Source organism: Dendrobates tinctorius, unplaced genomic scaffold (assembly GCF_039654945.1).
Source record: "Dendrobates tinctorius isolate UK_male_01 unplaced genomic scaffold, ASM3965494v1 ptg000062l, whole genome shotgun sequence".
NCBI lineage: Eukaryota > Metazoa > Chordata > Amphibia > Anura > Dendrobatidae > Dendrobates > Dendrobates tinctorius.
In genome coordinates, this window is record NW_027361730.1 from 18,582,039 (window position 1) to 18,606,967 (window position 24,929).

General features: G+C 46.5%; 1 protein-coding gene across 2 annotated transcripts in view; it reads right to left on the reverse strand.

Moving 5' to 3' along the window:
• The window catches only part of SCAPER (S-phase cyclin A associated protein in the ER), a 404,857-nt gene that overhangs the window by 234,431 nt on the left and 145,497 nt on the right, over nucleotides 1-24,929 (reverse strand). For both annotated transcript variants that reach the window (XM_073579348.1, XM_073579347.1), the window contains exons 10-13: nucleotides 14,215-14,376; nucleotides 13,188-13,263; nucleotides 12,013-12,130; nucleotides 5,714-5,825 (exon numbers count right to left, since the gene is read on the reverse strand). In XM_073579348.1, the coding sequence (XP_073435449.1) occupies nucleotides 5,714-5,825; nucleotides 12,013-12,130; nucleotides 13,188-13,263; nucleotides 14,215-14,376 (468 nt within the window). The remainder of the gene's footprint in view (nucleotides 1-5,713; nucleotides 5,826-12,012; nucleotides 12,131-13,187; nucleotides 13,264-14,214; nucleotides 14,377-24,929) is intronic.

Consider the following 24,929-nt stretch of genomic DNA (forward strand, 5'->3'; position numbering starts at 1 on the left):
AAAATTTAAAACACGCAAAATTCAGAAACATTCAATTAGGAAAAAAAAAGTGGATAGAATTACACAGGAAGTATTTAAAAATTATCAAAAAGGAAACTTACCATAATATGCAGAAAAATGAAAATATCCAGAGAAAAAGAAGGAAATAGCGGGACCAAAATCATTTACCCAACTGATACAGATAAGGCTAGTTTCACACTAGCGTTTATTCCATGCAGCACACGGCGCCGCTAAGCCCCGCCCCCTGCTGGCTCCCTGCCCGCCCCATCCGGTCATCGCCGCCTACTATTGCACATGGACGCATGCGATCTGCGCACCCTATCTTTAGCATAGGGTGCGCAGATCGTGCGCTGGCCGTGCGCTAGTAGGATTTTAGCATGCGCTGCGCACTTTTGAAGGTGCGCCGAGCGCGCCAAAATGCAACATGCTGCATTCGGCGCACACGGGCGCACATTCAAAAGTGTGCAGCGCACGCTAGAATCCTACTAGTGCACGATCTGCGCACCCTATGCTAAAGATAGGGTGCGCAGATCGCATGCGTCCATGTACGATAGTAGGCGGCGATGACCGGATGGGGCGGGCAGGGAGCTGGCAGGGGGCGGGGCTTAGCGGCGCCGTGCGCTGCATGGAATAAACGCTAGTGTGAAACTAGCCTAAGTCCGAGGAGAAGTCTCTTGCAGATAAGGAGAAGGCTCATGCAGACGTCCATGGACCTCAGTCTGATCACGGACCACAATGCACAGACTGGCAAGGGGTCTTGTGACCAGAGCATGACACCTTCATGTATTGCTATGAGGCTGTCACGCTCGGATCGCGAGACCAGCTGCCAGTCCGTGCACTATGGTCCATGATCGGAACAAGATATACGGATTTCTGCATGAGCCCTAAGAATTTAAAACAGAAATGATCACTGATAAGTTAACAGATCCAAAGAGGTAAATCATTTTTAAATTCTGTATTTTTCAGACTCAGAAACCCCTTTCTATGAGCCGCACCCAGGTTTAGACAGCAGAAAACATGGATTTTTGTGATAACTCACCGTAAAATCCTTTTCTCCGAGACGCTCATTGGGGGACACAGATACTGTGGGTGTATGCTTCTGCCGCTAGTAGGCTGACACTAAGTAAAAAAAAAGAGGTTAGCTCCTCCTCCGTCGTATACACCCTCGCCCCTATTGCGAGCGGAACTCAGTTTGGTGCCAAAGCAGTAGGAGGACAACAAAATCAGCCTTAATACAGGTACAACATGTCCAGAAAAGGACCACCCTTATATCACATAAATAAATGTGTATTAACTAAACAAAAACAGAGCCATCTGGCTAATAGGGTGGGTGCTGTGTCCCCCAATGCGCGTCTCGGAGAAAAGGATTTTACGGTGAGTTATCACAAAAAATCCATGTTTCTCCTTCGCCTCATTGGGGGACATAGATACTGTGGGACGTCCTAAAGCAGTCCCTGGGTGGGAGAATTGACTCACCAATCCAAGCTACATGCACCTCTTGTTTAAAAGGTGTGTCACCGCTGCTTGGAGAATGCTCGCATCCGCCGAGGCCTGAGCATGGATATTATAATGTTTGGCAAATGTGTGCAGGCTGGACCAGGTTGCTGCCTTGCAAACCTGTTCCGTCGAAGCCTGGTGCCGAAGTGCCCAAGAGGCGCCCACTGCCCAAGTAGAGTGCGCTCAGATCCCTGCTCGAATCGGCGTGCCTCTAATGCGGTAGGACTCCTGAATAGTCAAACGAATCCATCCGGCTATGGTCGATTTTGTGGCAGCGAGTCCTTTCCTGCGCCAGAGAGGAACTGGTTATCCACCATCCGAGCGACTCCCTGACTTGAGAGGACAGTCGGCACCGCCGATCGAGCGTGAAAGGATTCTTGTCCCAGGCTGACAAGAGGGCGTGCTGCAGGGGGTGAAGCTGGAACTGGGCGACAGGTATCACTTCCATTGCTGCCACCATTTTCCCTAGACTCCTCATCCCGGATCGGATGGTATGAGGGACTGGTTGGCGAAGTGTCCGGACACCCTGCCGGAGAGCTAGCGCCCTTTCCTGAGGGAGAATTACCAACCCCTCGGCAAGTGTCGAGGATCATTCCTAGGAAGGAGATGCTCTGAGCTGGCACAAGGGATGACTTCTTTGCACTGCCAACCATCCTAAGCAGGCAAGAGTATCTAGCGTGATGTTGACCTTTTCCTCGCATGCCCGTATTGACGGGCCCTTGACCAAGAGGTCGTCCAGATAAGGCAAGATGACTATGCCTCGAGAATGCAGTGTGGCCACGACAACTGCCATAACCTTTGTGAACACTCTGGGAGCCATGGCTAGCCCGAAGGGTAGCGCTATGAACTGAAAATGTTGATCGCCGATGGTGAAGCATAGAAACCTCTGATGAGGAGGAAAAATGGGAATATGCAGATATGCGTCCTGGATGTCTATTGAGGCCAAGTATTCTCACTGCTCCATGGCCGATATGACTGAACGGAGAGACTCCATCCGGGAATGTCTGATCCTGATGAATTTGTTCAGAAGCTTCAGGTCCAAAACAGGCCTGACAGACCCGTCCTTTTTGGGAACCGTGAAAAGGTTGGAATAGAACCCCTGAGCTCTTTCGTGTTCCAGCACTGGAACAATGACTCTGTTGTGCTGGAGCGATTTGATGGCTCCCAATAGAGCCCTTGCCTGGGTATCCACCCTGGGAAGCCGGGAAAGAAAAAAACATCTTGAAGGATATCTGACAAATTCTATTTTGTAACCTGAGGCCACCAATTCCTTTCCCCATGCGTCGTGAGCGACATTGACCCAGACGTGGTGAAACCAAAGTAGGCGGCTGCCCACCTTGCCCGTGTCGTCTGGTAAAGGCCTCCAGTTATTTGGACGACGATCTTTGGGATCTGAATCCCCTCGATCTGGGCTGCTGAGTATGCATTCTCCCCAATGGGTTGGCTCTATATGAGACCTGCCGCTCCCTATCCTGGTTGAGGCGGCCTGAGGCGGCGGAATTGGCCGCTGCAGTCCACCCGGGGTTGCAAAAGGCCCGAAAACGTGCCTGAAAACGGATGACAAAAGGCGTTTTGACCTTTTGTTGAGGGAGAAACCCGCTCTTTCCTCCTGTGGAATCGGAGATAAGTTGATCCAACTTCTCCCCAAATAGGTGGCCGCACTGATAAGGCAGGGAAGTCTAGGACTTCTTAGAAGTAGAATCGGCTCGCCATGTCCTTAACCATAGGGTTCTTCTGATAGAAATTGCATTAGCAGCAGCAAGTGCCGAGCAATTGTCCGCATCCAAAGAAGCATTGATTACATAGTCTCCGGCCATCTGACCTGCGACCTCCGAAATCTCTGCAGGTAGATCCTGCTCCTGCGTGACCTTGTTTAATGTTTCTGACCATGATATCATAGCCTTGGCTACCCAAGTTGCTGCGAATGAGGGAGCGAGCGCTGACCCTGACGCCTCATATACTGAGCGAGCAAAGCTCTCTATAAGGCGATCCGTGGGATCCTTAATTGAGGAAACACTAGGGGCGGATAGCAGGGTCTTAGTGGCTAGGCGCGAAACCGGAGGATCCATCATCGGGGATTCCATCCATTTTTTACGGAGGTCCGGAGCAAATGGATACCTTGTTTCGAGTGCCTTTTGACCCGAGAAACGCCTGACTGGACGTTCTCTGTGCCGCTGCACTATGTCCTCAAACACCGGGTGAGAGGAAAAAATTCTGTGCGGGCGCTTCACTTGCTTACATGCCACTTCATGCCCCGTAGCCGCTGCGGCATCATCCTCAATCCCCAAGGTCTGATTGACGGCTTCTATGAGGCTGTCCACTGTTTGACGTGATGCTGGAGTATCCAGGTCAAGGGGCTTGTCTGAGTCGAATTCTGAGGTCTGCTTGCTATCAACCACTGGTGACGGGGAGCGAGAAGCAGAACTTATGGATGCCAAGGCACCGGATGGACTAGGCGACACCGTGTGGATTCGTTTCCCTCGGGTCTGCCTGGAGTGAGAGCGGCCCCTGCAGGCGAGAGGCTCTTGTTAGGTGGAGGTCTCCTCTAAGGCCGGCGAGCCACTGTCCCTGCCCCCATCTGAGGCCTGAAGGGACTCAATTGCATGAACTGTGAAGTGACGCGCGGCCCGGAGGCGGAACTTCCGGTCGTGGCCTAGCTTCGGCTAAAGCCGCGGCCTCAATTTATCCCCTGCCTGCGATGGGGGGGGGGCGACTCCATGGCGCCACAAAAAAATGGCGCTACTTACTGGCGCGGGCTTCTCCGCACCGCTCCGCAGCCACTGGCCGGTGGCATCTGACAGCTAAGGGCTCCAGCCCCGGATCTTCGCCGCAGGAGCCCTCCCAGGCCCTCTCCTCACTGACGATCCTCTGTAGCTTCCCAGCTCAGGTATGTGAGGGGGCCTTGACAAAATAGGATGGTGCAGGCACCCTAGCTCCATCTAACCACTTCAGGGGGTGAGGAGAGGGACCGTCCGCCGCCTTGCAGCACCGCAGTCTAAGCATTGGTGGAGCAGTGGGGGCCGCACGGACTAGTCTTGTACCTCTGTACAGCCCATGGCTTCAATACCTAGGGGTGGTCAGTGCTAAGTCCGGCATTGTGTCCCACGTCGTGGGAGAGGATACGTGGAGGGACACTCGCACGTGCTCGCCCGTTGATGGTTTGGGGAAATCGGACCCTTTCAATAGGATCCGTTGCCCCTGTCTCATCTTCATAGACGGTAAAAATAAAATAAAAAAAGGTCTGGGGAAAACGGCCCAGATATGTCCCACGGTGCGGGAGAGGATACGTGGAGACGATACTCAACACGTGCTCGCCCATTGATGGTTTGGGGAGATCGGACCCTTTCAATAGGGTCCGTCGCCCCTGTCTCATCTTCATGGGAAAAGAAAAAAAAAAGAAGAAAGTCTGGAGCAAAAGAAGACGTGTGTGCCTCCATGGACACTAAGCAAAAAACTGAGTTCCGCCCGCAATAGGGGCGAGGGTGTATACGACGGAGGAGGAGCTAACCTCTTTTTTTTTTACTTAGTGTCAGCCTCCTAGTGGCAGAAGCATACACCCACAGTATCTGTGTCCCCCAATGAGGCGAAGGAGAAATAGGAAAAACATATTTCCTACCGATCAAAAAGTCCCTTTTGTAAAGAAGTGGTGGGGTCAGTTTCACCAATTCAATGCACTAGGGTAGAGTAGGGAGGTAGAAGGACGCTGAGTCAGTGTTTTCCATCATAAGAACCTGCCTCGGAACTAAAAGATGCTGACACATTTTAGCAAGGTTTTACTTACTAAAAAGTGCATCTTATATTTTTAAAAAATACAGTATGTAGCTTTGAAGCAAGCAATCAAAATTCTACGTTATGATTCTGTGAAAAACTGTGGTCGCAAAGTAAGCAAACCAGTTTGGCTTAACTCAAATGTCTTGCTTGTTGCATGGCTAGTTTTAACCTCTGGCATATGATGGAGAAGTGTTATGGAAGAGATATCAAAGTTCTTTATTCAATGACCTTGTGTGATTCTCCCGGGAAAAGGACAAATCAGGCAAAACAGTAAATGATTTGCGACATAGTTCGTGCGATCAGGTAGAGTGATAAGTGTAATAAAACCTTTGGTCCTCTAGTCCAAATGCAAAAAACGCAACGAAAGGTCAGATCGCACAAAACAAGAACTGTATTCTAGTCTACACCCTGGGCCACACATCTGAAAAAAAATATCTATACTCACTCTTTCCAGAAGTTTCTGAACCTTAAGAGCTTTCTCTTCCTGCAGCTTCTCTCTCAGCTGTTGTGCTTTTCGCTGTTTCTCTTCATGCTTCTTTTTCGATTCAGCAATTGTCCTACAAAAGGTAAAGACAATTGTGATCTATAGCCTGGGAGCGGGCTGACGAAAAGCCCCCTAAAAGAATAATTTAATATCAAGAATGCACAACCACCCCTGATAGATAAAGATATGAACACACACACACACAGAGGTTTGCAAAAGTATTCACACTTCTTGGCTTTTACCTATTTTGTTATATTACAACCTGTGTTTAAAGATTTTTGCAGATTTGTGTGTGATGCATTAACGCTAATTAGTTTTAGTTGTTGAAGTGAGAAAAATATACGGTATACATAAATTAAATTTATGGGATCAAATAACTAAAAATTGGCAGGTGCGTATGTATTTGCCCCTTTTGCTATGAAGCCCCTAAAAATTTCTGGTGCAAGAAATTACCTTCATAAGTCAAATGCTTAGTGAGAGGAAGTCCACCTGTGTGCAATCTAAGTGTCACATGGTCTGTCAGTATACAGTTGTGCTTAAAAGTTTACATACCCGGCAGAATTTTTGCTTTCTTGGCCTTTTTTCAAAGAATATGAATGATAACACAAAGCCTTTTTGCCACTCAGTTAGTGGTTGTGAGAAGCCATTTATTGTCAAACTACTGTATTTTCTCTTTTTAAATCATAATGACAACCCAAAACATCCAAATGACCCTGATCAAAAGTTTACATACCCCATTTCTTGATACCGAGTATTGCCCCCTCTAACATCAATGTCAGCTTGAAGTCTTTTGTGGTAGTTGTGGATGAGGTTCTTCATTTTCTCAGGTGATAAAGCTGCCCACTCTTCTTGGCAAAAAGCCTCCAGTTCCTGTAAATTCCTGGGCTGTCTAGCATGAACTGCGCACTTGAGATCTGCCCAGAGTGGCTCAATGATATTGAGGTCAGGAGACTGAGTTGGCCACTCCAGAACCTACATTTTGCTCTGCTGTAGCCAATGACAGGTCAACTTGGCCTTGTGTTTTGGATCGTTGTCATGTTAGAACATCCAAATATGTCCCATGCGCAGCTTACGGGCTGATGTTTGCAAATTTGCCTCCAGTATTTGATGGTAACATGCTGCTTTCATCTCTCCTTCAACTTTGAACAAGTTTCCTGTGTCTTGTAGCTCACACATCCCCAAAACATCAGCGATTCACCGCCATGCTTTACAGTAGGAATTGTGTTCCTTTGATCATAGGCCTTGTTGACCTCTCTCCAAATGTAACGTTTATGGTTGTGGCCAGAGAGTTCAATTTTGGTCTCATCACTCCAAATTACCTTGTTCCAGGACTTTAGAGGCTCGTCTCTGCTGATTTGCGTATTGTAGGCGAGATACTTTGTGGCATTTGTGCAGTAATGGCTTTCTTCTGGCGACTAGACCTGCAGCCCATTTTTCTTCAAGTGCCTCCTTATTGTGCATCTTGAAACAGCCACACCGCTACTTTTCAGAGAATCCTGTATTTCAGCTGATGTTATTTGTGAGTTTTTCTTTGCATCCCGAACAATTTTCCTGGCAGTTGTAGAAGAAAATTTTTGTTGGTCTACCTGATCGTGGTTTTGTTTTTACAGAGCCCCTGATTTTCCATTTGTTAATAATAGTTTGAACGCTGCTGACTGGCATTAACAAATCCTTGGGTATTTTTTTGCATCCCTTTCCTGTTTTATACAGTTCAACTACCTTTTTCCATAGATCCGTCGACAATTCTTTTGCTTTCCCCATGACTCACAATCCAGAAACGTCAGTGGCTGGATGAAAGATGCAGTAGTCTGTCTGGATCCCAGAAACTCACTCAGCTTTTATGTACACACACTGATTACATGCAAACAGGTCACAGGTGAGGATGTTACCTTTAGTAGCCATTCAAACTCATTTGTGTCAACTTCTGTGCAAGTTACCAGGTCAAAATCACCAGGGTATGTGAACTTTTGATCAGGGTCATTTGGATGTTTTGGGTTGTCATTAAGATTTAAAAAGAGAAAACACAGTAGTTTGACAATAAATGACTTCACCCAACCACTAACCATGAGTGGAGAAAAAGATTTGGTGTTATCATTCATATTCTCTTTAAAAGAAGGCAAGAAAGCAATAATTCTGTTGGGGTATGTAAACTTTTGAGCACAACTGTATATACACCTTTTCAGAAAGGTCACAGAGGCTGCAACACCATTAAGCAAGAGGCACCACTAACCAAACAACACCATGACGACCAAGGAGATCTCCAAAACAAGTCAGGGACAAAGTTGTTGAGAAGAACAAGTCAGTGTTGTGTTATAAAAAAAAATCCCAATTTCTGAAGATCCCACAGAGCACCATCAAATCCATTATCATCCAATGGAAAGAACATGGTATCACAACAAACTGCCAAGAGAGGAGCGCCCACCAAAACTGTCAGCCCAGGCAAGGAGGGCATTAATCAGAGAGGCAGCACAGAAACTAAAGGTAACCCTGAAGGAGCTGCAATTTCCCCAGCATAGACTGGAGTATCTGTCCAAACGACCACAATAAGCCATACACTTCATAGAGGTGTCCTTTATGGAAGAATGGGCAGAAAAAGTCTTTACTTACACACAAAAATTGTAAGGCTTGTTTTGAGTTTCCCAAAAGACATGTGGGAGACTCCCCAATAACATCATTACCCCAATAACATCATCCACACAGTGAAACATGGTGGTGTCAGCATCATGCTGTGGGGATGTATTTTGGCAGCAGGGACAGGGAACATGGTCCGAGACTAGGGGAGATGGAAGGTGCGAAATACAGGGATATTACGGAGCAAAAACTGTTTCTGTCAGTGATTTGACACTTGGACAGAGGTTCACTTTCCAACAAGACAATGACCCTAAGAATACTGCTAAAGCAACACTTGAGTGGTTTAAGGGAAACCATGTAAATGTTTTGGAGTGGCCTAGTCAAAGCCCAGACCTTAAGCCAATTGAGAATCAGTGGTCAGACTATAAGATTGCTGTTCACCAGAGGAAACCATCGACCTTGAATGAGCAAAAGCAATTTTACCTTGAGGAATGGGCAAAAATGTGAGTGGTAAGATGTGGAGACTTTTTACCAAAGTGACTTGCAGTTAATTGCCGCAAAAGTAAAAACGAATACTGGCCACGGAGTGATGGAGTTGAAGAGGTATTCTCATCTTATACATTTATCCAAGGAATTAGGTTTTAAATGTCTAATAGATTGCAAGTCCCATTTCTCTCTTTACAGTCTGGTAGAGCCTGCATAGCATGTCCTGTGAAAAAAAAAAGAACCTACTGGCTTTGCAAAAAAAAACGACCAAGAAGACACAAATCAACCAAAACGGTTTGCTAAGAACCCATAATGGGGTTCAGCGTGCTGCTTGTGAGCCAGTGAGTCTGCTGGACGTTGAAGCAGTGGCGAGTGTGTTAAAGCTTCCCTTTATCTCTAAACTCCTGGAATGCCTGGTTCACTCCCATCTAATCCGCTATCTCTCTGATAACTCTCTTCTCGACCCTCTCCAATCCGGTTTCCGCTCTTTACACTCTACTGAAACTGCCCTCACTAAAGTCTCTAATGATCTACTAACAGCTAAATCAAATGGTCATTACTCCATGCTAATTCTCTTGGATCTCTCTGCAGCATTCGACACGGTGGATCATCAGCTCCTCCTCACTATGCTCCGCTCCATCGGCATCAAGGACACCGTTCTCTCCTGGTTTTCCTCCTATCTCTCTGACCGCTCCTTTACTGTATCTTTTGCTGGCTCCTCCTCCTCTCATCTTCCACTTAATGTTGGGGTTCCTCAAGGATCGGTTCTAAGTCCCATCCTCTTCTCTTTGTATACTGCCCCTATTGGTCAAACAATCAGTAGATTTGGTTTCCAGTACCATCTCTATGATGACACCCAATTATACACGCTACCTCTCCTGACATCATGCCTGCCTTTTTAGAACACACCGGCAATTGTCTAAACGCTGTTTCTAATATCATGTCCTCACTATATCTGAAACTGAGCCTGTCAAAGACTGAACTCCTGGTGTTTCCTCCCTCTACTAATGTACCTATACCCGACACTGCCATTTCTGTGTGTGGTTTTACTCCCCAGCAACATGCCCGCTGTCTTGGGGTCATACTTGACTCCGAGCTTTCCTTTGCCCCCCACATCCGATCACTGGCTCCCTCTTGTTATCTGCATCTCAAAAATATTTCTAGAGTTCGACCTTTTCTTACCTTTGACTCCGCAAAAACTCTTACTGTTTCTCTTATTCATTCTCGTCTGGACTATTGTAACTCTCTTCTAATCGGTCTCCCTCTTACCAAACTTTCCCCCCCTCCAATCTGTCTTGAATGCTGCAGCCAGGATCATACTCCTCGCCAATCGTTACACCGATGCCTCTACCTTGTGCCAGTTATTACTCTGGCTACCCATCCACTCCAGAATCCAGTACAAACTTATTACCCTCACCCACAAAGCCCTCCATGGCTCAGCACCACCATACATCTCCTCCCTCGGTTCAGTCTACCACCCTACCCATGCCTTCCGTTCTGCTGATGACCTGAGGTTAGCATCCTCAATAATCAGAACATCCCACTCCCGTCTCCAAGACTATACACGTGCTGCGCCAATTCTTTGGAATGCACTTCACAGGTCAATACGATTAGTCCTGTGTGGCACAGTCAAAAGCTTTACCATAACGAGGTTCCCTGTATCATGTTCCCACATGCTTTAAGAATCTATCAGCCCTCTGTGTCTGTACTGTTACACAATTAAAGGCCCCGTCACACACAGCGATCTCGCTAGCGAGATCGCTGATTTTGTGACGCCACAGTGATCTTGCCAGCGAGATCGCTGTGTGTGACGGGGATCAGCGACCGGCCCCCCGCCGGGTATCGCTGATCGTGCTCGATCGGCCTGGGCCATTTTTTGATCGCTGGTCTCCCGCTGGCCAGCACGCATCGCTGCGTGTGGCAGCGGGAGCCAACAATCAGCGAGGCTCCCAGCGCTCTAAGCAGGCGCTGGGAGCTGGTCGCTAAGGTAAATATCGGGTTACTAAGCGGCGCGCGTCACTTAGTTACCCGATGTGTACCTTAGAAACCTGCGTGCTGGCAGCTCCCGGCGTGAGCACGCAGGTTTCTAAGGTACGCATCGGGTAACTAAGTGACGCGCGCCGCTTAGTAACCCGATATTTACCTTGGATACCAGCGTCCTCGCTGGTGCTGATCACTGGTGAAGCTGCCTGTTTGGCAGCTCACCAGCGATCATGTAGCGTTGCACCAGCGACCCTGACAAGGTCGTATCGGTGTCGGGATCGCTGGTGCATCTTTATGTGTAACGGGGCCCTAACATTATGGCTGGTGCATACAATCAGGGCAATTGTTACCACCCACCTTTCGTGTCTACCTTTTTTCCTCATAGATTGTATGCTTGCGAGCAGGGCTCTCATTCCTCTTGTTATGCTGTAATGTCTATTGTCTGTACAAGTCCCCTCTGAAATGTAAAGTGCTGCGGAATATGTCGGCGCTATAGAAATAAAATGTATTATTACTACTATTATTATTATTCTTAAGCTTGTGAGTGACCTACCAAGATGTGAAATGTAGCTGGGAGAGAGACAACTGATGACCTCTCTCTGAATGGAGTGACTGGGGAGTCAGCTTTACTACCAGAGAGATAAAGGATAACTGGGTGTGGGTGTATGGTACCTGCTGGGGTATTGGATGTATACCTGCCAGAGTATTGACCCGCCATATGTACTGTACTTTCCTGCGGTGTTTACCTTTGTGTTGGAGCATGGCTGTTTTGTGTAAAAGTCCCTTCGGGGTTTATAAAGCTAATAAACCTTGTCTTGTTGGACTAAAACGTTGCCTAATGCATGAGGACTTTTATATGGCAGTCAAGAGGGTCTTCAGCAGACCACTAACTACTAGCAAACCAATGACATCCTGCAGTCAAGCCATTAGAGTCAATGGTCACATGGAACGCTCCAGAAATGCTGCTGTCAGCAACAGAAAGAGTATAAAGGAGTTAACTGCAGTGCTCAGAGCTTCACTTAGCTCCGATATGGCGTGGGGTCAGCCCTGATATGGCATGGGGACAGCCCGATATGGCATGGGGTCAGCCTCATAGACCTGCACCTGGCATGTGTACATGAATAAGACATGTCAGTAAGGGGTTATAACGTTATCTATTTTGTAAGCGCCAAAAGAGAGAACAAATTCAGCGTATCTGGGGTACTGTATAGCAAGCTAACCTTTTTCTGGAAGGTGAAGACAGTTTTTCATGCATATGGATCCCATGGCCAGGTGGCCTAGAGGGTTCTTCCTCTACCATGTCACCCCAGGACGTGTTCTGTCTCCAAGACTCACGTGCTACAAGATAATCCCATTTAATTAATACATTTACATCCCATTTATCTCAAAGTCTGAATAGCACCTTGACCCAAAATGAAAAAAAAAACCCAAAATAAATGGATTTAAATATGAAAAAGTGCTCAAAGTAAAAATGCACAAAAAAAGTCTTAACAGTTTATTTGTATCAATTAAAAATTAAAATACAAAGTGAACAAACAAAACAGAAACCTAAATCAAATCAATATTTGCTGTGACTGCACATTGTCTTCAAAACAACATCACAAATCAATTCTTGTGGGTACACGTGCACACTGCTTTGAAGGAATTCGACAGGGAGGTTGTTGCAAACATCTTGGAGAACTAACCACAGATCTTCAATAGATTTAGGCTTCTGTCCCTTCATGTAATCCCTGACAGATTCGTGATGTTGAGATCGGGGCTCTGCTGGGGCCATATCATCACTTTCAGGACCCCTTGTCCTTCTTAAAGGGGTTTTCTACTTCTATTTGGTCCCCTTTCATTTGTCCTAACTATTCTTCGAAATTGCTTTTCTAATATACTTTCATTACCTACGCAGCTTCTAAGAGTGGATCTTGGCGTGGGTCACGTAACCCTTTGTTGTCATGGAGGCACTGCTTCTTGTCTGTTATTTCTGATCTAGGCATTTCAATTGGACAAAATGACAAGAGTACGTTACTGATGGGAGCGGAGCTACCTTTCAATGACTGACAAGAAAACAAAATTGACGGTGTCCGGGCACGCATGATCAGATCACAGACTTCCTGTGGATGCTTTGGAGTGCCGGCCCCATCAGTTATGCCTATTTATATACCTACACCATATAGGAACTGACTACAAGAGCAAATCTCCTGGGCTGACTATTAAAACAATGGTTTCTTTCTGCAGGAAACCCTTTTTTGAACCCTTAGCCATACAGACTGATGGCCACTCTTGCTTGCCATGAGCATGAATTTCACATTGACACATTGAGTCAGCACTATTCAAAACTACAAAATCCAACTCTAAGAAGCAAGCACAAGTCACATATTACCCCTTTAACGTTTTCTTTACATACCTTCATAATCTGCTAAAACTTCATTCCAGTCCATGGACATACCGCTGAATGACATGCTTCCACTGCCCATACTAGCCTAAAATATAGGAAGAAATGTACATGAATGTCATCAGTTTCATCACTAAACATAATATTTTATGAATGGATTACTATCTGCAATAATTTCTGTGCTAGGGTGTGTGCACACGCTGCGGATCCACAGCGGTTTTGGTCCTGCGGATCCGCAGCAGTTTCTGCTGCGGTGTACAGTAGCATTATAACCTATGGAAAACAATTTTTTTTTCAATCCGCAGAAAGAAATGAAATGTCAATTCTTTCTGCGGATTCCGCTGCGGTTTGCCATCTCCTCCATTGTAGAGATGATAAACCGCAGGGCAAAACCGCTGTGTAATCCGCAGATAAGCCGCAGGTCTTCTGACCTGCGGATTTACCGGCGGATTTTACTAAATCCGCGGGGACAAATCCGCAGAGCATTCCGCAGCGTGTGCACGTACCCTTATGGTTCAGGCGCCCAAAATGCAACTAAATCAGAATATTCGATCCTTGTGAATTAAGGCTCTGTTCACACCAGAGTCACCGCTATCGTTTGCAATGAAATCCTGCAGGATTTGCATTTTACACAAACAAACCCCACTGACCGAAATAAGGGAACATAGGGTTTTTGGTATGTTTGACAGTAAAAACAGTGCAGCACAAAAATACTGAAAATCCCAATAGAAACCAACGACAGCAATATGAATAAAGCCTAAAACTAATAGATGAAGTAAAAAAAAAAAAGGCTAAAAAAATGAGTATTAAATATGTGGCTTCTCATGTACATATTTTTTCAATTATGACTGCACGGTGTAGGACAGCCTGTATTCTGCTCATATGGGCTGAAGTATGTACTCACAAAGGTCATCTAATAGATTTTATTTTATCAATCATATCAATGTATTTATAAGTAAGACACGGTGTCCCGAAGGTGGAGTATACGATGGATGGAGGACGTTTCATGACCCTACAGTGAACGCAAAGTAGTACTCACCGAGAAATCGCTCTCATTGTCTATTTCAATGTCATTCTCTTCTGCCGCAATCTCTCTCGTTAATTGCTCTTCTTCAGCTATAGCACTGGCTATGGCCTCCTCGTTGGCTTTCTCCAGACGGTCAGCAAGTTCTTCTTTTTTTGCAAGAACCTCTGCCATAGACTGAGAAAAAAAAATAGCACAAAGAGTGAAATAAATCAGAACTATCATACGGAAGTAAGGAAGAAATGTACACGTCTGCAAGTAGAAAAACAGCTTTGTTGATTGGAAGGAGACATGTGCAAGCAATGAGTTGCCCCCTCTCTTCCGGTAGTAGGGCTAAGGTAGTGCCAGGATTTGGATTTCCTCACTACCATCAATGAGAACAATGGCTACACCACCCTTTTATTAACTTTCCTATCCAATTCTGCTTTGGTGATGGGCCGCCTACTATAGAAGTCACATCATCACATCCTCCAATGTCACCTGCACTGTATGCACATAGTACAAGAGCCATTACACAGTCACGTATAAACTGCAACGACGCCATGAAAGTGGTATATTACTGACATTAGCACGAGCCTCAGCAAAGATTCATATGACCTACAAGCAACATCCTACAGCACATGCAGGGGCAGAATGACGCAGCCACACATGCCACATGAACGTCATGCTGGGCTATACACTAAGGGATTGTCCTATTAGGACACACAAAGGAAGACAACATGGTCATACCATAGCTTATGATGCCTTATAAAGCCTCTAATTTTTTTAAACATGTTGGTAGAATTATTAAAGGCAATCTATCATCTAATCTGAGAGCAGCATAATGTAGGGACAGAGACCCTGATTCCAGCAATTTAGCACTGCATTTTGCTGCTCATTGAAGATTCACTAAAATCACTGTTTTATCAGCAGCTTATCACTAGAAAACTAGTAAACCTGCTGCCATGCATTCCTCCATATTAGTGGGTTCTGTATAGCCCCACCACTGATTGGTAGCTTTCTGCCTATGCACAGTGTACACAGAAAGTCGCCAATCAGTGGTGTGGATGGTGGTATACAGCACTCTGAGATCTGTAGCAGTAAAAAGTAAAAAGCCCAGGAAGTGATACATCACTGGAATACGAGTCAATGTCCCTACATGATGCTGCTCTCAGAAGGTGTAGCAAAAACCTAACGACAGATTCCCTTTAAAAAAATTTCCGTCAGTTTAGAACACAGGATCTGGAGATTTCTATTTTTCCACCAGGGATGTGGAGTCTAAGTTGATAGAGATAATAAAAATAAATGTTCCAAATTAACGTATTAATTATAAGGCTGCTTTTACACTTACCGTGTTTTTGCAGCCTCAGTAGATTTCTATGGGGCTGCAAAATTGGTCCGCAAAAAATTCCACGGTGCGCTGTATGGCCGTACTTGCGGCCGTGAAAAAAGAATGAGCCTGCTCGATCTTTTTCACGGTGTATGGACACGTCCATACGCCAGAAATATGACTCCAGTCTTTGCCGTTTTTCGCGCCGCTCTTCATGATGGGTTGTGCTGGTGTCAGATGTTCCTGATTCATGAATCTGGAGCACCTGGCCAGTGGCATTTGCCTCAGTGTGCTACTCCAGAAGTCTTCCTGTAGTCAACGACTGGAGTGGGATTTCTGGCATAGTGCACGGAGGCACACGTTCCAGATTCATGAATCGGGAAAGTCCAACACCAGCACAACCCATCCTCAAGACCGGCGTGAAAAAACCTGGTCATGATGACTCAAAACTAGATCACAAATAACAGATTCATTTATATGATCAGAGTTGAAAACAATTTGCAGGATCCCAGGCCAACGGCCACGACGGTAGCCAAAGGCTGTCACGCCAGAGCACTACGAACTTCCTTCTACCTTCCGGGTTCCTGGGTGCCGCTTCTGACTATTAGGCCCGGCACAATGTTATGATTGGAAGAAGTACGCAGAATTCCGGCAGGTAGTAAGAAGTTCGCAGAGCCCTGGCGTGACAGTCTTTGCCACAGAGCACCAACGTGGCTGCTGGACCAGAGTCCTGGGAACAGTTTTGCTTAGATCTAGTGTGATTATAAACGCACCGCTCAGAAATCGGCAAAACATGCAATGGCATATAGTAAAAAAAAATATATAAAAAAGCCAAAAAATGTACACACAATGACACAATGTACCAGAAACAAGGAAGGATTTTAAGTTTGTCGCTAGTCTCTTTGTATATACATCTGTAACTACAATGATGAGGAGAAGTTACCTGTTCTGAACAAGTACACCACGAGAAGAAACATAAGAAGAAGACAATGTTAGGTGACATAATCGAGTCAGAAATCACCAATCACATACACTCCCCCTACACAAGTCACCAGACCGATCATTCATTCACAGCAGACAGTTTTTTCTGCACCAAAACCAAAAATGCTAGCAGGAAAAATGCTGCTTAGAATTTTTCTTTCGTACATTTTTGATGTGTGTTTTTCACGCATTTATCTCAATAGGTGAAAAGTGCTGCAAAAGGGCTAAAAGAACTGATGTGCTGCGTCTCGGCAAAAAACTGCAGGGCTCAAAATAAATAAAAATAAAAAATAAAGCAGTGTGAGATTTCAGAAATCTCATTATTCTGGTACTGTAAAAAGCTGCATATTTTTAAAACGCAAATATGTTGTGTAAAATGCACAGCAAAAAGGCCATGTGTGAACATCCCCTTAGTGAACTGATGGCAAACCTATGGCATGCAGAGCCCTCTAAGCTGGTATGCAGCATCGCCTCATCCCTGTTTCGGAGCTCCAGCTTCCTGCGTCACACATTGAGCGGCGCGGCCGCGGCTGGATGACATCATCATTCAGCTCCGCGGCCGCTGTGCCACTGAGAGGAAGAAACATGGATTTTGTGATAACTCACCGCAAAATCCTTTTCTCCGAGACGCTCATTGGGGGACACAGGTACTGTGGGTGTATGCTATTGCTGTCTGGAGGCTGACACTAAGAATACAAAAAAAAAAAAGTTAGCTCCTCCTCTGCCGCATACACCCTCGCCCCGATTGCGGGCAGAAACCAGTTTAGTGCAACAGCAGTAGAAGAACACAAAACAAATCAGCCTTAACGCAGAATACCATATGTCTGAAAAAGGACCGCCCTACTTTTAAAGAAGAATTATACTAATCAAATAAACAAGAGCCAACTGGCTCATAGGGTGGGTGCTGTGTCCCCCAATGAGCATCTCGGAGAAAAGGATTTTACGGTGAGTACTCACAAAAATCCATGTTTTGCCTTCGTCTCATTGAGGGACACAGGTACTGTGGGACGTCCTAAAGCAGTCCCTGGGTGGGAAGTCAACTCACCGATCTAAGCCGCATGCCCTCCTGTCTAAAGGTGCGCCACTGCTGCTTGGAGAATTTTTCTACCCAGGCTCGCATCTGCCGAAGCCTGAGTATGCAAATTGTAATCAGGGCTGTGGAGTCGGAGTTAGTTTTGGTTGGAGTCGGAGTCGGTAGAAATGTACCGACTCCGACTCCAGCTTTAAAAAAAATGTATTAATATTTCATAATTGAACTTTCATATGAATTTTATAAATGTTACTCAAATATATATGTTCTATCAAACTATGAACAACAGTGATAAGCAGTTCTGCTGGAGATAGAGACATTTCTTACTTCTTGTGTGTCACTGTTCTCCACTGCCCTTATCTAATCTTATACTTGGTTAACCTCATGCTGCCCCAACCCCCCTACTTACAATGTATGAAACTGAAAGTGAAAATGTGTTGCAAATTCTTAGTAGTAAAGCTCCTCCTCTAGACTACATCATACTAGGTGTGCGTCTTCCAAGCATCTCACAGCTGCCTGCTACTCAGAAGAGGAAGACTGTAAGAAGTATTATCCTTTCAACAAACTTTGCATCAGTTAACTGTGAGTACATGAGGAATAATAACAGTATTAATGACCACTATATCAGTTGTACGACCTGGCAATAATTTTGTACAATTGTTTTTAGGAAAAACAATTGTCATTTGGATTGTGAATGCAGAATTAAAAACCTGAGAATGTCAAAGAAGCATCACATTAAATCAGCTGTATTTGAACATTTCACCATCACTCAAGATAGAAAACATTATGTCTGTCAGTGTATGACAAATGATCCAGACGAAAACAAATGCTGTGAAGCCAAGATGAGTGCATATTCAGGCAAAGATAAAAATGCTCCTACCAGAGCTTCTAATCTAAAGAGACATTTACAGCGCTTTCATCCAGAAGTACTGAAAGCAGTGGATGAGAAAGACTGCATCCAAACCAATGAACCAGTGCCCAGCTCTTCCAGCCAAACAAAGGAGCAGAGAACTTTGCAGCCATCAGTTGCAAGATATTTTGTCAGTGACAAAGTTAATGTGACAATGACAGTAGATACATTTAAAAAACAGATCATAGAGCTTGTTGTAAAGGATAGTGTGCCTATTTCATTATTTTCACGACCAGCTTTTATGTGTATGAATGGGGAAATGGCCCGCAAGCTTGGTGTTTCTCTGGAGAGAGAGAGTATTAGAAAATTAGTAAATCGAAGAAGCTTTTAAACAAAAGGAAGAACTTAAAAAAACTCTCAAGGGACGCTTTCTGTTTCTTAAAATGGATGCCTGCACACGTCACAGAGTGAACTATCTTGCCATCAATGTCCGATTTGTTTGTGACAAAAATGAAATAGTTACCAAGACATTGGCAGTAAAAGACACCAAAGCTCATCACACCAGTGAGTTTCTCCAGGTCTTAGTGGAAAAGGTTCTGCAAGACTATGAACTTAAAAAAGAGCAAGTTCTTTCTGTCGTAACTGACAATGCTTCAAATATGATAAGTACTATTAAGCTAATGAATGAGAGTAATGATGGTGACCAGCAGCTAGAAGAACATTCTGGGTCCACAGACACAGAAATGTTTGAAATAGAGGAACACAGTATTGTAACTGAGGAGCAAACTGAAGTTGCTTCAGATGAACAGCAACATGATAGTTTAGATGATCTTGTTGAAACTGTGTCAATATGTTCTTTCATTCATCACATGCGCTGTGTTGTGCATACGCTACAGCTGGCTATAAGAGACAGTCTGCAAGAAGGACATGCTGCTGCACTGATTGGCAAGGTGAGAAAATTGGCTACTGTTGCCAGAACCCCTAAAGTTGACTCAATTTTGAAGAGACGTGCTGGAAAAGGGGCAATTATTGATCAAGCCACACGATGGGGCAGTACTTACTTAATGATTCAGCGCTTGGTTGAACTGAAAACCTTTCTTGTAGACATGGCTAACCCTCAACTGACGCTAAATGAAAGTCAGTGGAATCAGGTGACTGAGCTGGAAAAATTGCTAGAGCACCCATTTACAGTGACTAAAAAATTACAAGCAGAGGACTTAACTCCAGGTATTTTCTTAAAGGAGTGGAAGAACCTGATGTTTCGCCTGTCCCAAAGAGGAGGGTTAATTGCAAGTGGCATTGCTACATAAATGAAACGGAGAGAGGAGCTACTATTACAAAGTAACATTCTTTTGGCAGCTGTTTATGTAGACCCAATGCATCGGATTCTTCTAGATGATCAACAGCTAAGTAAAGGAAAAGAAGCTCTGTTTGAAATAGTAGTAAGGATGAAAGGGTTGCAGAACAGTCAGGAGGAACAAGAAGAATTTGGTCGTCCTGCCACATCTTCACCCTCATCATCAACTGATGAAGAATTTAATTTCGAAAAATATTTGGATCACAAGGACCGTGCAAAGCGTTCCCGCATAGAAGAGTCATCCCCATCAAGGAACACAGCCAGTACATTTCAGCAGAATTTTTCATGTGCACTAAAAGAAATTGAGAAATTTGACCGTTCATCAAAAATAACAGTGCAACAAGTGATTCCTCTGTATCCTGACATTGTCAGAGATGTTGCCCGAGTGGTTACTGCTTTGCCACCAACACAAGTTAGTGTAGAGAGGTTGTTCTCTGCTCTCAAAATAATTAGATCAGATTTGAGGGCATCCATGAAGGAGGATCTGACAGAGGCAATACTTTTTCTGAGGACAAATTTATAGATTTCTTCTTATTAACTGCATAAAAGTGTTTATTGCATATTTACTTACAGTTTAGAAAAGTTTATAAAAGTTATTTGCTATATTCTAATTGTATTCTAATAAATGTAGTTTTTGCTCTAAGTGGTCTGATTACTTATATGATGGTGAGAAACTGAATAAGCACGATGTTTAATATTTTACAACAGTAAATTTGTTGTCATGAATTGGCCATTTATGAAGGAGTCGGAGTCGGAGCCTGATAAAATCCAGGAGTCGGAGTCGCAACTGTGGCTTACCGACTCCACAGCCCTGATTGTAATGCTTAGAAAAAGTATGCAGGCTGGACCAGGTTGCCGCCTTGCATACCTGCTCTGCCGAAGCCTGGTGCAGAAGCGTCCAAGAGGAGCCCACTGCCCGAGTAGAGTGCGCCTCTATCCCTTTTGGAATCGGTGTGCCTCTAATACGGTAAGCCTCTTGAATAGTTAGACGAATCCATCTGGCTATGGTCGACCTTGAGGCTGCGAGCCCCTTCCTGTGCCCTTCGGGGATCACAAACAGCGAGTCTGTCTGGCGAAAAGGTGCCGTCCTCGACACGCACCTCCTGAGCGCTCTCACTAGGTCCAACGTGTGGAGCGCCCTTTCCACCCTATGTTGTGGCGCTGGATAAAATGAAGGCAGAACAATGTCCTCATTAATGTGGAAAGAGGACACGACCTTCGGCAGAAAGGGAGGAGCTGGTCTAAGGACTACCTTATCCTTGTAAAAAGTCAGAAACGGTGCTCTACAAGATAGGGCTGCCAACTCCCGAGACCCGCCTAATGGAAGTTATGGCTACCAAGAATACGACCTTTCTGGAAAGATATAATGAAATTTCTTGTAACGGTTCAAAAGGAGCATCCTGCAGGACACTCAGGACCAGGTTAAGGTCCCAGGCGTCTATGGGCGCTCTAAAGGGGGGCACCAAATGAGAGACCCCCTGAACGAACGTCTTGACCTGCATATTAGTAGCGATCCTTCGCTGGAAGAGGACAGACAAGGCCGACATCTGTCTCCTAAGGGAACTCGGGGCCAATCCTGCATCTAGACCTGACTGAAGAAAAGCCAGGATGTTGGGAACCGAGAAGGACAGTGGCGCAACCCCGTGCTCTCGACACCAACGAAAGAAAACCTTCCAAGTGTTATGGTAAATTTTCGCCGAGGTAGGCTTCCGGGCGCTAACCATTGTAGCAACCACTTCACGCCCAAACCCCGCCTGGGTCAGAATCCAAGATTCAACGGCCATGCCGTAAAACACAGGGCCCCTGAGTTTGGGTGGCAGATCGGCCCCTGAGACAGTAAGTCTGGTCGTTCCGGCAGACACCAAGGAACGTCTGCGAGGAGCTGCACTAGATCCGCGTACCATGCCCGACGGGGCCAGTCTGGGGCCAGCAGAATTGCCGGAACCCCCTCTGTCTTGATTTTTCTGATGACCCTCGGAAGTAGTGGCAGCGGGGGAAACAGGTATGGGAGCCGAAACTGGTTCCATGGTAGGACCAACGCATCCACTGCGATTGCTCGAGGATCTTGAGACCGAGCAACAAACACGGCCACTTTGGCGTTTTCCCTGAAGGCCATCAGATCCACGTCCGGAGTCCCCCCACCGTTGGCAAATCTGCTGGAAGACCTCGGGGTGCAGGGACCATTCCCCGGCCGCGACACCCTGCCGGCTTAGGAAATCTGCTGCCCAATTTTCCAAGCCTGGTATGTGGACTGCTGAGATTACAGAGTGGTTCCCCTCGGTCCAGCGTAGTACATGCTCTATCTCTCGCATGGTTGCCCTGCTGCGCGTGCCTCCCTGGTGATTCACGTACGCCACCGCCGTGGCGTTGTCCGATTGAATCCGGACCGGACGTCCTGCTAGAAAGTGCTGGAAATGTTGCAGTGGAAACCGCACCGCTCGAATCTCCAACAAGTTGATCGGGAGGCGTGCCTCCTGATGCGACCATTGCCCCTGAGCCGTGTGATGGCGGAAAACTGCTCCCCAACCGAGAAGACTCGCATCGGTTGTGATCACCAACCATTGATCTGGGGGAAAGGGCTTCCCCTGAAGAAGAGAGGAGTCGCGCGTCCACCAATGAAGTGACCGTCTGACTTGAGAGGACAACCTGCACTGATGATCGAGAGTGAATAGACTCTTGTCCCAAGATGTCAAGAGAGCGTGCTGCAGGGGACGAAGATGAAATTGGGCAAACGGAATCGCTTCCATTGCCGCCACCATCCTCCCTAGAACCCTCATCCCGAACCGAATGGTGTGAGGGTCTGGTTGTTGAAGATTCCGAACTCTCTGCCGGAGCACTCGAGCCTTGTCCTGAGGGAGAATTACCAACCCTTGGGAGGTGTCGAAAATCATCCCTAGGAATGAAATCCTCCGAGCTGGGACAAGGGACGACTTTTTCCCGTTGACCAACCATCCTAGGCGAGATAGGGTATCCAGCGTGATGCTGACATTTTCCTCGCATGCCCGAAAGGACGGACCCTTCACTAAGAGGTCGTCTAAGTACGGTAAAACCACTATGCCCCGAGAATGTAGAATGGCCATGACGACCGTCATTACCTTTGTGAACACTCTGGGGGCGGTGGCCAACCCGAAAGGCAGAGCCACAAATTGGAAATGCCGACCATCGATTGCAAAACGTAGGAATCTTTGATGCGGGGGAAAAATAGGGACGTGCAGGTAAGCATCCTGGACATCGATCGAGGCCAAGTATTCTCCCTACTCCATGGTCGATATGACTGAATGGAGAGATTCCATTCGAAAGTGCCTGATTCTGATGAACCTGTTCAGGAGCTTTAGGTCCAGAACTGGCCTTACTGTCCTGTCCTTCTTGGGGACCACGAACAGGTTGGAATAAAAACCTTGAGTTCTTTCGCACTCTGGTACAGGGAAAATGACCCCGTTGCGCTGCAGTACCTTGATGGCCCCTAGCAATGCCTCTGCCCGGGATTCTGCTTTGGGAAGCCGGGAAAGAAAAAATCGTCTTGGAGGATCTCTGACAAATTCTATTTTGTACCCAGACGACACTAATTCCGCCAGCCATGCGTCGCGTGCCACCGCGACCCAGACGTAGCAGAACCTGAGTAGACGTCCGCCCACTCTGCCGTCTTCGGGTACTGGATGCCCCAAGTCATTTCGCTGAGGGCCTCTGGGACCTGGCCCCCCTTGACCTGGGCAGACGGCCTCGCATCCTGCCCAGCGGGTTGGCTCTATACGTGACCTGACGCTCCTTGTCTTGGTTGTAGCGAGCTGGGGCGGAAGAACTGGCCGCTGCCATCCACCCGGGGCTGCGAAATGCTCGAAAGCGTGCCTGAGGCTGACGAAATGGCAGTTTAATTTTCTGCTGTGGGAGAAAGCTGCTTTTTCCCCCGTAGCATCTGAGATAAGTTTGTCTAATTTTTTCCCAAATAGGCGGCTACCCTGATAAGGCAGGGAAGTCAAGGATTTCTTGGAAATCGAATCAGCTCGCCATAGCCTTAACCACAGGGCTCTCCTAATGGCGATTGCATTCGCCGCCGCTAGTGCTGCGCAATTAGCCGCATCCAAGGACACATTGATTAAATAGTCACCCGCCATCGCGATCTGACCTGCTATCTCAGACACTTCCGTCGGCAGGTCTCTATCCTGTAGGACCTTATTTAAAGAATCTGACCATGATATCATGGCCTTGGCTACCCATGTTTCCGCAAATGAAGGAAAGAGTGCTGATCCTGATGCCTCATACACCGAGTGGGCTAAACGCTCTATGAGCCGATCCGTGGGGTCTTTAATGGAAGAAAACACTAGGCACCGACAACAAAGTTCTTGAGGCCAGGCGTGACACTGGGGGATCCACAACTGGAGATTCCGCCCATCTCTTACAGAGCTCTGGTGCAAACGGATATCTCGTTTCTAGCGTTTTTTGCCCCGAAAAACGCTTGTCTGGAAGTTCCCTGTGCTGCTGCACTATGTCCTCGAACTCTGGATGAGTGCTAAACACTCTATGCGGTCGCCTGGCCTTCTTAAAGGATACCTTATGACCTGCGGTTAGGGAGACGTCCTCCTCAATACCCAAAGTTTGATTGACAGCTTCAATGAGACTGTCTACCGTCTCCCGACACCCTGGGGTATCCAGGTCCAAGGATTCCGCCACGTCATAACTTGAACTCTGCTCGCTCCCGGAAAATAGTGACGGTGAGCGAGACGCCGCACTCACAGATGCCGAAGCACCGGAAGGGCCCGGAGACGCAGTGTGGGTTCTCTTCCTATGCATCTATCTACAGAGAGTGTGGCCCCTGCAGGCCGGAGGCTCTTGTGAGGTGGATGAACCCTCCCAAACAGGCGAGCCGTCGTCTCTACCCCTATCCGGGGCCTGAAGGGTCTCAATCGCCTTCGTAAGCGAAACCATGGACCGAGAGAGTGATAACGCCCATTCCAGGGGATCCAGACCCCTGGGCTCCTTGCAGGGGAGGGCTCCTGGGCGCGTTCAGAGTCACAGGCTTCACATAACTTAATAGTCTGCGCTCGTGGGAACATAACCCCACAGGAAACGCATGCGGCATAAAGGAACGTGTGCGTTTTTCCTTTCCCAGACATATTGCTGACTAGGCCAAATTTATGAAAGTTCGAGGGGAAAGGAGGAGGAGGAGGGTAACCCTTTAATACACGTAGTGTGGCTCCGGGACGGG